Genomic DNA, 15,558 nt, shown 5'->3' on the forward strand with positions numbered 1-15,558 from the left:
ACACCGCGGGTGCACTGTTCCCACACTGCCAAAGTTGTATGACCACCGCCCACCAGATTACGAATTTTCTCGTGTCTGGAGGGTGTTTCTTTGGCGGGGCCTCTGAAAAGGGACACCGCAATGGGAGCGGCAAAGGCAGTTCCTGCACGGCATGGACTCTACAATCCATGGCCTGCAGGAACTGGGGTTCATGCACACATGGGGGCACAATATGTGCAACCCATGCATGCACCCCCGTGCACAGGGCCATGAGGGGGCCTGTAGGGCCCCCTTTCTTTCATACTCGCAGTTAGGAAGAACCTCCATGAGACTGCTGGTGGGGAGTAAAGTAATACGCTTGGCAGTGCCGTAGGGCACCACAAAGTATATTGCGACCATCAGACCGCTGCGTCACTGCCAGGGATCTACGATCCCTGGCATTTGCAGCGGTGCCATGGTGGTCCGACCACCTAAGTTGTAATCCGTCAATCAAACCGCAAGTGCAGTGGAGGCCAGACTGTCAACGCTGAAACACCGTGAATTTAGTGGATCTCAGACCGCCAAACTCATAATTAGGCCCAAAGTGTTTACGGACTGCTGCTGAAGTGCATTATTTATTCAAACACAAAAACTGGATTGTCTTTTACAGAGTGGCACCTTTATATTGATGATGTAGAGCTCATATGTGTGTTTTTGCACCATTATTATTTCTTAAATCTAGGAATTATTAAACAAAGACAAAGTAGGCCTCATGCTACCGTCTGATACTTTTATTTACTGTCACCAGACAGGGCCACTGGAATTATGTGAATTTGCGGCTGTGGCGTTTTCCACACAATAGATTGTGCAGCAGATAATGGATTGTGGCTAATCAATCAGCAGATTTTAACAGAAAAATATTGGTTCAACCTCAAAAGGATCAAATGTTATAAAGAATGCGGCGACTAGTGCTGCTGTGCAGTTGGAGGCCGACCGCAAGTTTGACCGTCCATCTTTCTGTTATTTTTAAATTGGGTGTTAAATTGCCAATAATGAGGCAAAACCTTTGCCAAGATAGTGTTAACTTGTAAAATTGACTGCAAAAATGAAATTATACTAAACGTGCCACATTATTTGTCTTTTGTTGTTTCATTATTTAGTCAACTCTGATGCATAGTTGGTCCTCCCCGGTCACGTAATTCCAGTGGCCTTGACAATAGGTAATGGAGGTTACATGGATTGCGAACTAACACGTTTCAGTGGGCATTCTCACAAATAATTGTCCACCTTTCAAGGTATACATCGGCAATGCAAACTACTACAAGAGTGAATGAATATCAATTACCTCATTTATGTGGATGTTACTCATTCTATTAAACATTTTCCATGGGAGTTGCAGGGCCTTCGAAAACTCCTTAGGAATATTAGCTTTAGAAATGGTAAAACCATGCTCAGTTACCTAATGCACTTGCTATGCAATGTCAGGGGACAGCTGGTGTGCAATAACATCATAAGAGGTACCTATAGATGAGCCAAGCTGCATTGGTCAGGGGTGAATTGTGTAATCACATAAGCCACTGTTGTACAAAGCAGGTATTTGCTACTAGTTAGTCCCCTCATCATTCTATTTCTTGCATGTTCTAATAGCATTTAGACAGTCAATTACAGCTGGGATACCTTGGTTTGTCATTGAACAAAATGTACTGTCTCAATATGGAAATGTGAAATCAAAATGTTCAGAAATAGTCTGTGATGATTCGATGCCACCATATGTTGTATCAGATGGTGAAACTTCAGGTTAGTGCACCTGGGGCTGGGCAGATATGCGGAGAAATGAAAACAAATTAAAGGGCTGCATTCATGCAGACCTAGCTCCCAGATTTGTATCATCATCATAGTGTGTAATAAGTATACCGCAAATGTTGAACCACAATCAAACTCACAATGGCAACATTACCTTTGCAAAAAGAAAAGAAAAATAGGTTTACATTCACAGGAAACATTCACAGGAAACAAGGCATTCTCAATTGACTGAATATCAATGGAGAACAAGCAATGGAGAAATTGCCAAATTCAATAAGTCTGGCATTGGCCGACAGCCTTTTAGTATTTTCAAAGCTTGTTTTGTATGTTTTTTTAAAAAAAGTTATAGTTTGGGGAGCAGTTTGGTTAAAAGTATTTTTTGGTTTGAAAAAGCATGTCACTATAGTAGGCTCTGGCTCTGAAGAGAACTACTATGTGTGTGGCCCTGTGAAAGAGCAGAATGCCATCGCTCACAGCGAGGGTAGCCAACAGCTGAGGTGGGCTTGGCCCATTGCTGTATGCTACAGTGGGTTGAAGAAAAATGTGAATGACAACACTAGATCAATGGATGAAGAGGGTTGACTGAAAGCCTCAACAAGTGTGGCATATAATAATTTTAATACAATTAAATGATGTTGGCTAACGCCAGACATAAAATCTAATGCAGAACTTAACCTCACAATGGAGGTATGTGAATACAACAAACAATTGTTTTGATATATCCTCTTAAAAGGTTATAAACAAGTGTTGATCAAACTTTTATGAACTACAGGTACATGAATAAACAAAAAACATACCGCCACTTGTCCACCTTCATCGCAGAGGTATCGTCGGACATCATTCAGAGCTTGTAAGGCACACTGTCTTCAGAGGAGGAAAAAAAACAACATAGCTAGCACATGCAATCTTGACAGTCATAGCAACTAACTTTTCTAAATACATTTGTGGGGTCTTGATGGCAACACACCTCTAATGTACAAGAATGAATGTTTAGTTAAATATTTTAATAATTGCTGGTGTGGGCGGTAGAGCACATTTAGATTTAAACATTTAGTCTTAACCCACTCACCCTTTATTCACATTTACCATATGCAAGACTTGGACAAACAAAACCAAAATAAGTCCTGGTTAGCTGCCGGTGGCAGTTTGGCCACTGTACATCATAAAAAAAAAAACAGGCACTGACACACCTACAAAATTAGGCAGGCACTTTTTTCTTTGTATTTACCGATCCAGGTTGGATAGATGAATAGTTTTTTTAAGTTATCACAAAAGTAGCAATGTGACATGCAGAAGCACACAGGCGTGAGCCCAACAAGGAGAGGGGTGAGGGAAAGCACATAGGACAAGGGTGACAAAGAGTAACATGGAGTGCGGGCAGTGGGTGGGAGGGAAGAACAGTACATATGGAGGACTGTTGGAAAAAACATACACTTTCATGCACTGCTTAACGAACAAGCATTTGCAATGAAATAGGTCTTGCATTTGCGAGATTTAGAGCTATTGGTGTTGTAAATGATAATGTCTTTTACCCGTGTGCTTTTTGTTTCGAGTGTTGTGGATATATGTGGAGTGGAATTATGTGAGTTGGATTAGACTAGTTAGTTGTGGAATTATGTGGGGTGGTATTGTGTGGTGCAATTGTGTAGTGGAATTATGTGGCATGGTGAATAGATAGGGTAGGAAGTTGCAGATAATAGATTGAAAGGAAGATGGAGAGGGATAAGTAGTTTGTGCACAAAGAGGTGAAAGAACTCCAGGTAGAGGAGCAGAAAAGTGTGCGAGGCAAAAGTGGACAGCAAGCCATAGACATATAAAGAGGGAGTGTTTGTGTACACAGAAGACACCCGAAGAAGAGGAGGAGAGAGTGGGTTTGAGGGATGGAAACTTTGAAAAGGTATGGGAAAGATTGTGCTTGAAGACCTCAAGTGAACCATTTTAGAGAGGTAGGAAGAGTGCATGAGAGAGCAAGAGAGGGGTGAGATATGGTACAAGAGAGAAGGATGAGTGGGTGGGGTTGAGGAGGCCAGATCTTGACTAGTGTACAGCGCGAGGAGGTATAGGAAGTTTGCATGTGTGAGCAGGTATTATAGATAGGAGATAAGGAGTGTGAGGGAGGGATGAGAGGGGCAGTGGGATTGAGAGATGAAAGGGGGTATTGGGAGGCAGAGAGGAGAGCGGTAGTTGGTGTGTTGTGGAGAGAGGATAGGGTTGGTGCAAGTGTGAGGGAGAGATGGGTTGTATTGGATTTTCCTATTGTTGAATTATGAGGCGTGGAATTGTGTGGTGTGGATTTCTAAGTAAATTATTTATTTACGGCTCAATACTTTTATTTCCCAAATGGCTATATATAAACCATTTAGCAAATGCAAAAAGTTCCTGGTAGGAAAAAATTGCTATGAGAAGATTGCATGGATTTCTATTTAAATTATTAATGTATAGATGAAAACATTTGTTTATGTTCCAAACAGACTGTGTTGGTACATTGTTTCAAACTGTCAACATGGTGCAAAATCGCACTTAAAACCAGGGTCATTGGAATTATGCAGCATGTACGACAAAAATTTAGTGTAATGTTAAATAAATTATGCATACAGAAAAGGTGATAATTCACCTTGTATCGACAAATAATTACTTCAACACTGTGGCATTGTTTTGGTGTTCATGTTGCATAATTACAATAACCTTGGCCTTAAGTGCAAATTTGCACCATAAACAATAACCACATATTAGTACCACACTAAAAGTCATATGCAAGAGGCACATAGCTTTCTTTTTAAATTTCTATTTTGTTCAGAAACCGTGACACTTGTATTGAGAACGGCGCATCAAGGCACATTAGATTCACAGAGCCCGTTCGCACATTATTTTAATAAATTGTTGAAGTCTGCTACAATTTAATTACATTTACGGTCATATTGTTGGATTGAAATGATAGATTTGTTCATTTTGCAAATGGGTTAATTATGTGATTAAATGCGCAAGAAAAAGGAGACCTTATTTATAAGTATGTATTTGCGTTTTCAACAGTGCATTACTGGCATGTAAAACACACATGGCTGAAAAACGATGAAACATTAAATTAAATAAGGGCTTCCTTCCACCGAGCACCAAACCACACAAACCTGATTTTTAGTAACAGTGCAACATGGAAAGAAACAACTGCTACAATGTAGCGGCGAAGAGCTAATTCTCCAAGCAATATACCAACACAATGAATTTTGAACATGAATAATCATAATCACCCCTAAATAATTACATAAAGAAACGTTCTAAAACAAATATAACTAATTAGGAATAAGGCCTGTTGTAACTTTCATTAATCCCACAAAAAGACGAAATGTGGCTTGCTATCTGAAACAAACAGCGAGTCATCTTGGGAACTAGATGCCAGCCTCTGTGGGACGCACCCCAGCCCGGGTGGTCACACCACGTTTACGTGCCAAGAAATCACATATGGTAGTGTTCGCACCGATAACGATCTTCACAGTGATGGTAATGTGCTCCTTTATAGCATAGCCATTTCCTTTCACAATAACGACAAAACTAATCAACGTTCTTCCAGCATTGCCATCTCGTGGTCGTCTCCTAAACGCTTTAAACAAGAATCTTGAGCCCCAGGGCTCCAGCGACGTCACTAGACTTGCTTCTCGAGTGATAGATGAGTTAATACGATAATGTGCACTACTCCTGAACAAATGTTTTTAATAAGTTCAGTCAGGGCTTTAAGTGGGCCGGGTGTAGTATACGGTTTGTGTAATTCACTGTCTCTTTAAGTCGGTGCATTCTATGTTCAGAATGGTAGTATGTCATGTTAGGTTCTAGTCATTTTGCCAGTTACTATGATGTTCCTGCTATCTTGACAGCTGTGTCCGTGGGCTCTTTGTTACTCCTTATTTACTGCTTTTTCATGCATAAATAAAAGACCAGGATTACAACCAGGAGTTCCTGTTCCCTGTCTTTCCTGCACACCACAATTTGGTACCAGGTGTGGGGTCTGAATTTCATCTGCGGATAATTCATCACGAAGGAGCCCACCGGAGCGAATTTCGTCAAGATTCATACCAAGGTGCGATACCTTCATCGTTCAAATTTTAAGGGACTTATCCACTCAGGTCAGTGGGATCAAGTTTGCAACCTATTTCTTAACGACTCAACTTTAAAAACTAGGCGCGAGGCTAGCGTATTCAAAAAACGCTACTTACTTAAGCCGGTCTCGTCTCGTTCCATAACCGAATCTGCAGGAATCCGGTCACTGTCTTCTCTTTGATGCCTCATCGCGCACTGTCTGCCGCGCAGCATCCTGTGAAAGCGTAATTGCCTCACACGCTTTGGCGGCCATTTTCGATTGGGAAGATATTAATTTCATTTCGAGGTCTCACCGGGTCTGAGCACCGGCAGTTTTTTAAAGGGGGCTTTGAAACGGGTCTCTGTCGGGCTCGGTTTCGTGCCTGCTGTCACTGCAGTCCGGAAAAAAACAGACTGCAGTGACAACAGGCACATGATGTGCACGTGCTCACACTAGTTACGGCATGACAACATGCCAGGTGAGCATTGTAGGGGAAGGGACATCCTTTAAAGAGAGTCATTATCGTTCTGGATTTCTCGTCTCTTTTTAAACTGGGGAGGAGCAACACTGTCCTGGTGTCATCAGGGCTCTAAGGGGAAGCTTTTTCAATATTATATACAACAAGCCATAGTTGCTGCTTATTTATCTAATACAAATAACCACTGACCGAGCCATTAGTCCTGAATTTTTGTAGGTATGATGTTACTTGTTGTATCATATATCTGCATGCAATGACAAACAGCAAAATACAAATTGGGTGGCACACTATGCTAAGCACAGATTTTTTTAGCTTAAGTGTTTAAGCCATGCCCTTAATTACATTGGTCACGCCCCTTTCGGAGCCCCTCCAGTTTTATCATCCCTGAGTTCAATAGATAAGTGTTGTGCATTTCTGAGCAATTTCTTAAAGACAAACTAAGCCTGCAGTCCTGTCCTTTAGCCCCGGTACACACAAACTGCCATGGACAGTGTACAGGTGTTAAGTGCGAGGAATACAAAGGACGGCAGGGCCCTTTTGTACCTGAAATGGGGAAGAGTCCTTCAAGCACTCCTCAAAATCAACAGTCACCTTCATGCTGTCGCCTCGGCCCTCCCGGGCGATCAAGGTGAGTGCAGGAATAAGGAGGCAGCAGCAAGAACAGGGGATCTAAGCACAGCAGTTGAAGTCCGTCTCACTTAAGGCTGCTTCACCACCACCCAGCTCTCAGCCCTCTGCGCTTCGTCCACTTCGGAAAATCCACTTCTATAATCATGTCTGGGAGCCTGCTGCAGACGTTCCAGGCTCCCGGACGTGCATATAGACAATGGACAACAATACTAGAGTCGGAGCGTCAGACACAAAAGAAAAAAAAAGTTTGTCGTACGCTAAAGGGTTCCACTCAGCCTTGCCTACTTCTACTGAGCCCAAAGCAATCCGAGCTGCTTGACGTAAATTACCTTGGTGGCGAAAAGTAATGTTTAGCGCCGAGTCATAGGACATAGTTATATTTTAAAGAAACGCAAAGAACACTTTCAAATATGTAAATTTAACTGGTCTATTGTACCGTTTACATTGAAGAAACACAGCCACGTTTGAAAATGGCAGCCAAGGAAGTCCTGCCGAATGGCAGAACTCCTCCACTGTCGAACGTAAGCAACTTTAAGTACCAAGTTAAAACGCTGGTTTTAGAAAACCCTAAAGCCATTTTTTGACTACTGTATGTGAAAAGAATGTTTGTCTTAATACTAAATATTAATCTATACAATGGTATAATGCAAAAAGAATACATATGGACACTGGTATTTTTATCATATCTTTTACAACATGACAATTGTCATGAAAACAAAACTTTTAAATGTAAATACATGACGATCCTCACGGAAACAATTTGAGGAACACTCAACAATCCTTAGTTGAGCACGAGGTCACGAGTGGAGGGAAAGGAAACAAGCCCAATTCCCCTTATATATCCTACCAAAAAAGTCCAACTCATGGTAGACATTGAAAATTGCAAAAAGGCAAAACAAGCATTAAAAATTCAATAGGCCTCGCCTTTTATTAAGTTAAAGCCATTTGCTTTGCTATATAATACCATTAGCAAAGCAAATGGCCTTAACTTAAATCAGAGGCGAGACCTATTGCATTTTCAATGCTTGTTCTATATGACGGCCTGTGATTCCCACCTGACTCGTCATGTACTTGTTGTAAACGTGTTCTCTAAATATGTAAAGCGCTCTGTTACCTTTGGGTCGAGCCAGCGCTGTACAAAATCAAAAATAAATAAATATGCCTGTGTGAAGGCTTCTCCTACTGTATGAACGTGGGTGCTCCAAACTGTAATTATTCAACTAAAATATAAGCTTGAAAAAAGGAATAAGCACAGTTTCTTTTATCAGCTGTGAGTTATGTGTTTTTTTAGCAAAACTTCCTGTTCGGTTACAATCCAAAGGCAAAGCACTGTAGAAAAGTCTCCGTCAACACTAAAGTTAGGATTGCTGTTTTTAAACCAAGTTTCTCTAGAGTCGTTAGTAGAGTTTCTACTTTGATCTTGTGCGATTAACTTAATTTCCAGTTAATAACTATCACGTTATCTGCTCTTCCATTTCTGTAAATCGTGAGAAAGGAGGCGCTAATCTAGTCGCACTGAAAACATGTTTAACCCCCCACAACAGCGCTTTCGCCTGGATCTGTGATCTGCAGGGAGGGGCGGGGAGGGACAGCTTTGCACGCAGATAATGTGCGCAAGGTTTTCTGCTTGGCATGAGGACAAGCTACATATGTCACCCAGGTGCCCAAGGTGCTGACAGCACGGCACATGTGCTTGTAAACTGTCTGGGCGACTGTTGACTCTGATACTGGCAAGTCATGGGTACTGTCCTACTCACAGAATAAGTGGGTATCTATGATAGGGCGATCAATCAGTGCCATTGACAGGCATGCAAAATACTGAGGGGCACTGAAGACGAGGGTGGCGCAGGGAGGAGACTCCCAAAGTGTGACCTTGTCATTTCCGGGACGGCCCTTTCCACGATGGCGTCATTAGCAAAATGCAGACGAACGTAGCAGATGGGAGGCCTTGACTCTAAAATGTCACACGGAAAGCAGCGCACCGCATGTGAGATGCTGTAAACCCCCGAACTGCGCAACGTCAAGTCTGCCGCGGGCACAGACGAGTGCCTCCCTCTGCTAATCCGTTTTAGATGTTTTTGCATGCTTGTATTCTGGATTCCCAATGCCAATATGTAAATAATAGATAATATATTTCATGTCTGTTACATCGTTATCTTCGCCTCATTTTCCACCAGTCATGCTTCATCAACACTTTCCCGTCAAATCTGCCTTTGTGCTTATGTTTTGCTTTAAACAGCCTTTCAGTTCAAAATATAGTTCTAAAATAATTCAACAATCAAGCACACAGTTACAATAGCGCCGGAGAACAAAGCGCAGATTGCTGGAGATCCGCAAATCAATCACTGCATCAGTCGCAGAGAACAGACCAATCAACTACGAAGCACAGCGCTCGCAAACATACACAAACCAAATCCACAAAACAAAAACATCTACACATCTCAAAGTAACGCGCATTAACAATCAACCAATTCAACGAACGACATAACCACTAGAGAGGAAAGCCCACGAGTACTGTGTCGCAACCCTTCGTATTTATAAGACTCACGACGCCTAAATACTGTCGCCCAAACACCGACTCTTGGCGGGGACAACCTACGCCACGCAATAGAAGCAGAGGAAAGACTACCGGCTCGGCAGCTACGCTAATGTTAGGACAATGAAAGGGGAATGGCACTGCTGCAAAGTACATTTCAACCGAACTAAGCAGGATGCTGAATTAAAGGTCCATCATTCAACCTGCATTTTAAAGTACGTGCACCCCCACCCCGGCTCAGCCCCCCCCGCCAATCTACAGTAAGGTTCAGACGGGCACATTATTTTTAATCTGAACTCTCCGCGGGTCAAACGGTCAGCAGGGGATTACTGATTAAAATGGTCTCCCTCGCACTGCACTTAAATAATGGAGGTTTTATGTGTGCAGCCCGGCACACAGTCTCCCCGCGGCGACGCCAAGATTCTGTTTCTACATGTGGAGAAAAGTACTGAACTACGTTTCTCTATCCCTTACTGCTTGCTCCTGAAAAGAACCAGTCAGCCACTGTTTATTTTTGCATCGCGCGGTCACTTTAAGCGTGATGCAAAAATAAACATGCGGCCTGCTTTACTTCTGCCATGAAAGGTTTCTTGTCTTTATGGGGCCATGTGTTTGAAACACATGGCCCCATAAAGATAAGAAAGCTTTTACCACACACGTAAAGCAACCGAGTCAGTCCAACTGGGACGGCTCTAAAAGAGAAAAGTGTACGTCACTAGACGATCCTTTCCAATGGCTGGCCACCAGCCAATGGAAAAGAGGGGCGGGGATTAAACCCCGCTAGTGAAATCTACCCTAACTCATTAAATCTCGCCAGCGAGACTGTGGATGTCTGCGCAGCCTACGCCAGGCGAGACCTAAAAAATACAACTAAGGGAGCCGGAGGCAGCACTAACTCAACTGTGGCATTAAGAGGAGGTGGAAGGGAGACATACTATAGTTAAACCTAAGCAGCTATGGCGCCAAAGTTGAACTCAGTGAAACAGTAAAAGAGCCGGAAACCAAGAACACAAGAACACAATAATCCCCCAGAGAACTAATAAAGAACCATAGTGTAATGAGAGAGTACTTAGTCCCTGCTGCTGGGAGGAACAGAAGAGAAAAAGGAGGGACAAAGAGGCAGGACTGACCATTGACATAGACAAATGAAAAGCAAAGGCAAACAATGGGTGGAGTTGGAACTCCACAAAGCAAATACAACAGGGTGCTAAGCGACAGTTGCGCTGTCTAGGCTCAACCTAAAAAGTACTGCTTCAAAAGTGAGCAGTGGGTGGACACAAGTAATGCGTCCAAGCTCTAGGGCAGGGATACTCAAAGTACGGCCTGGGGGCCGCATGCGTCCCTCCTGACCTTTAACTGCGGCCCCCTGGTGAACAGCAGCACTGGGCTGCTGTTCACTTGACAGAGCAGGGACATTGAGATAACTGTCAAAGAAATGGGTTTCTTTTATTTACACATTAATTAAAGTAACAGAAAAGGTGTCCTGGATAGCTTATCTTTAGGAACACCTTTTAAAGACATCTTGCAGTAAACATGTAAAACCATGATAAACTCTGCAAATTCAAAAAAAGTGTATTTTATTAGCATGCCTTGCTTTGACTTTAATTCTTAGTGCATGCCAATAGAAGGTTGGTGGCAGACAGACATCCGTGTAGGTTCGGTTTGTTGTCTACACCATGCTTATGTTTCAATTTCTCCCCCCCCCCCCCCATCCTTACGTCCACCTTTCATCCCTCCGACCATTGCCCTGCTGGCATCTGCGCAGCCCTCGGGCATGTCAAAGACAGTACTTTGTGGCCCCCAGGGAAAGGTTTGTGAGTACCCATGCTCAGAGGTACAGACAAACAAGAAGGGGATGTAAAGCCCACACATGCTGATGAAGAAAAGCAAAGAAATATCAGCAACAATACAACCAACCAACGGCAAGCAATGGGTAAGCTCTAAGACCACTGTCAGTTGACAATAGGTCTTTTCGCCACAAGACCGCTTGCTTTGGGAGGCAAGACGTACAACCATAGAAATTCACTGTAGAAAAAAAAACAGTTAAAGATTAGTCTAGACAAAATGAGACAGCGGCGCCCGTGGAGGATCAGGGTCCTGGGTGTGTCCTTGTATGCCAGTGCTGCATCGATCAGCCAGGCTAGTTTGATTCCAGTAGCAAAGTCGATGGACTGGTAGCACCAGTGACCTTTTGAGGCTGTTGGAAGGAGATAGACAAAATGAGACAGCAGCGCCCGTGGCTGAACCAGGGTCCTGGGTGTGTCCTGTATGCCAGTGCTGCATTGAAAGCGGGAGGACTACATCAGTGAGACTGGATCACAAGCAGTGCGCTCAAGAAGGTTTTGGGGGCCTCAGCCAGAACTGTATCTTCCTGCCTTACACACCCGGACTGATATCCTGCACAGCACCACAACTGCAAGCTGCATAACACCCTACTATCCATGCTAAACTTGTTAGTGGGGACAGTTTGGTCCCACAAGTCAGAGCCATTGATGCAACACCAAAAATAAGAACGACTTTTTCAACCCAAAAGTATCATTGAAAATTAGAGGCTTCAAATGGCAGAAGAGAAATCCGAATCAGAGACAGAATTAATAAGTTCAAGCAAACTGTTTTGATGATTCTAAATGCACTCCCATGCCACTTGAGCAGAAACGGAATAAAATAGTGTCAGTGATAAGTGCTGAGTAGGGAAAGATGGAGGGCTTATCTAATAGTGTGGCGCATCTCGAACAAGCATGTCTTGTGAGGCTATACCAGCCATGTGAACTACTGAACAATGTGAAGAGCGGATCCCAGTTGACAGCACTGCAGTGCAGATTCCTGGGTTAGTACCTGAGGAGTCTTTGATTCACGTTGTCGGGGAGATTTTTAAAGGACTGTTGGAGGAAGACACACTCCAAGTGGTGTGCAAGGCTTACGTTATCCCCTCCCCCAGGTCCTCACCAAGAAATATAATGAGACCTCAAGGATAGGGGAAGACCGATGGTAGTCCTGGACACTCTTGAAAGGCAAGAGGCCACATTGAAGTCTAGGACAATTACTAGCTGCATCTCTTTCCTGAGTCCCCATTTAGGAAATGAGAACCGATGAAGCTTCAAAAACCACTGTTGGCCAGAGGATTAGAGTCATCAATGGATTTCCAACCTTACTGTAAGTGCTTTGCAAAGGAAAAATATGTTTTTTTGTAGTGGGACAACGATAGATCGTTTCTTTAGAGCCTAAAGGGATGCAAGGTGAAAACAGGAAATTCTAGTCAAGTAAGTTGAAAGTGGCTGGCGGTCTGACCTTGGGGTGATGGGGGGAGGGGGTTACATTCTGATGAATCTTTTTTGGGTGGGGCTAGGTTTTCAGTGGAAAGAAGGACATGCAATTATTTAATAAAATGTTCTTTTGTATCTCTGCGTTGTCCTACGTTCAACCATAGGCCCTCATTGGGCTCTTGGGGGTTGCAAAATCTGCTTGGAGCTCATAATAATGCTTTGAAGTGGTGGTCGTTTATTCTGTGCTATGGGGCAACTGGGGTTTCAGCCCTTTCTATCATGATTATGCTAAATTTTTCAAATACAATTATTTAAACAACCTGTGGAAGGTGCTGCTTTAATAAAAGGACGAAATTATGGGAGCAGTTAGTGCAAATAATATTATTTTTTCAGGAAACAGTCTGATAAAACATTCTCTTTTCAACTGGAAGAAAATAGCTGGCCTAACCGAGACCCTCATTCTGGGGACCATGGATATGGTAGCCCTCATTTTGCATTTCTTTTTATCTGCAGCCTGAAAATACTTCTTAATTTAAACTCTCTGCACCTATTTAAAATTAAGCCTCAAACTATAAACTGCACATGGTTGATCTCTAGGTAACGTTATGGATAAATGTTGGCCAATAAAATTAAGAGTTTCACATTCTCCTTCCCCTATTGGGAGCATTGGTTTTAACTGAGGAAAACGTTCTCATTAGACAGGTTGATAACTGTATATCAATTGTACCAAATTACACTGAAGTCAACACACTGGGTGCTCTATTGAAACAAATCTGCATAGGACGAGCAAGTGCAACGTCATATTGCCCAGTCCTACCTCAACTTGCTTTAGGTAACAGCAGGATGCAAGGCTACACAAGGATACGGGTTAGGGCTTTTACATTTTATTCTAATGTATTACTCACAAAGACTGGCTACGACCATCTGTCCCAATACCCCACCCTGCCTCAAGGCATAGGGATATAATGTTTTAATGTAAAGATCTATTTGAAAACCACTGTACGATTAGCTAAGTTAATAGTACTGCTACTTCAAATCCCTATTTAACATTCTTTTAGTTAAGGCCACATACTTCAACAGGATGCCATCACATACTTTTTGAAGCAAAGAAAAGTCTACTAAACATGCAGTTGACCCAAGAAGTTACAAAAACATAGCATGATTACATTTTAATAAAGGGGAACAGTTTATCTTCAAAACAGAACATCTATCCTGCCCTAATTTCAACTATTTCAGTTTTTACCTGCAGGTTTCCTACTTGACAAAATATTTAACATCTTTTAAAAAAAATTCTCTAAAAAACCATTACCCTTTTCATCAATTTATTATATCCTAGGATTCCATTATTTCACCATTCCACAAATGCAAGACACATATACAACACGTACTGCTAAAACACATTGCACTTACTTCCGTACTTTCAAGCCCTCTTCGTTATCGGGAAGGAAGAATTCAAAGGATTTGAAGGTTTTGACAAACTCGCGTCGATACTGGCCAACATTAAATGCTATGAAGAAGAAAAAAAACACTAATTAGTAGCAAACTAGTGAGACTGTCTTTTTATATGAATATATCATCCATCATATATATATAACAGACGCTTAATGAACTACCAAAGCCTTTGCATTATTGAAAGGGAGAGACAATATTCCCTCAAATGCACGGCAATGCAAGGTCTGACATCAGCAGTGAAAGAATAAATGCGACCTAATCAAAAAGTGTTGAGACCTGAATACTCCTGGGCAGGACAAACAAGAATAGGAAGCAGAGGCACTGAATCACAGGGAAGTGAGGTAGACAAAACCATCCAATGTTGGATAAACAGCTGACCACATCCCACTCGCTGAATTTTATTGTTCACAAAAGGTCTTTAACAATAGTAAGCTACAGCAGTCTGCAAGGGACCTGTAATGAAAAGGAGCGGTTGTGGCGAGAGGATCCACAGAACATATTCTGCAAGATCACTGGCGGATAGGTTGGTTCTGGGACAGAAGGCAATTGAAATACATAATTGAAGCTGGTGCTTGTAAGGGCTTACCTTTGGTAGGTACTCCAATCCAATTTAGATAGCGTGTTAATTTTTTGGAGATGTAGGTTTTTCCTCTGGCAGGAAGACCTACCATGACAATTAGAGTAGGGCAATTGGTCATGCATACTGAAAAAGAAAAAAATAACTTGGCATTAATACTAAAGCTGAACAACTGTTGTAGATGTGAAACTTACAAATAACGAAAAAGACATGACAACAAGCAAAGCTGTAACTGAAATAAGTGTGACTGTTAAACCACTTCATTATAAGTGTGCAAAAAATGAGCCAAGAACAAACAGTGGCCAAACTACGCCATTAAAATACATGGCAACCAACTAATAGCATTTAGTTTTATTTTGCCTAGCAAAATCAACATGTCACTTTATGCAGATGTTTTGTGAAGGTCTCAAGCCGGCAATCTCCACTTCAGAACACTGCTGAACAGAAAGTTGGAATAAAAGCCTGTTGCAACTCAATGGAGTAGAGGGGTGGTCCTCCATTCAGAAATCATCTGCTGCTGCTCAGTGGCAGCATCGTCAGTAAAAATAACCAATCAGAACCAATTTAGAAATGCCAGAAGATTTGAATGCTCTGGACCCCTACCAGAGGGCAGCAGTAGTGTTGGGCACTAAAGTCCCACTGTTCGGCCTTCATCAAATTTGTTCTTCAAGAAATTGTTAATGTTTCGGTTGTGATGTAACTGGGATGATGATTCTACCATGAACATATTGGGATGATTTGCAGGTATCCCATTAAATTCAGGTGCATAATGTAGGGCGTACCCAATCTGAT

General features: G+C 42.3%; 1 protein-coding gene across 4 annotated transcripts in view; it reads right to left on the bottom strand.

The window, feature by feature from the left end:
• The window catches only part of PFKFB4 (6-phosphofructo-2-kinase/fructose-2,6-biphosphatase 4), a 261,428-nt gene that overhangs the window by 68,974 nt on the left and 176,896 nt on the right, over positions 1–15,558 (bottom strand). For all 4 annotated transcript variants that reach the window (XM_085624550.1, XM_085624551.1, XM_085624552.1 and 1 more), the window contains exons 2-4: positions 14,776–14,892; positions 14,148–14,244; positions 2,559–2,625 (exon numbers count right to left, since the gene is read on the bottom strand). In XM_085624550.1, the coding sequence (XP_085480676.1) occupies positions 2,559–2,625; positions 14,148–14,244; positions 14,776–14,892 (281 nt within the window). The remainder of the gene's footprint in view (positions 1–2,558; positions 2,626–14,147; positions 14,245–14,775; positions 14,893–15,558) is intronic.

Source organism: Triturus cristatus, chromosome 9 (assembly GCF_964204655.1).
Source record: "Triturus cristatus chromosome 9, aTriCri1.1, whole genome shotgun sequence".
In the NCBI taxonomy this organism is placed as follows: Eukaryota; Metazoa; Chordata; class Amphibia; order Caudata; family Salamandridae; genus Triturus; species Triturus cristatus.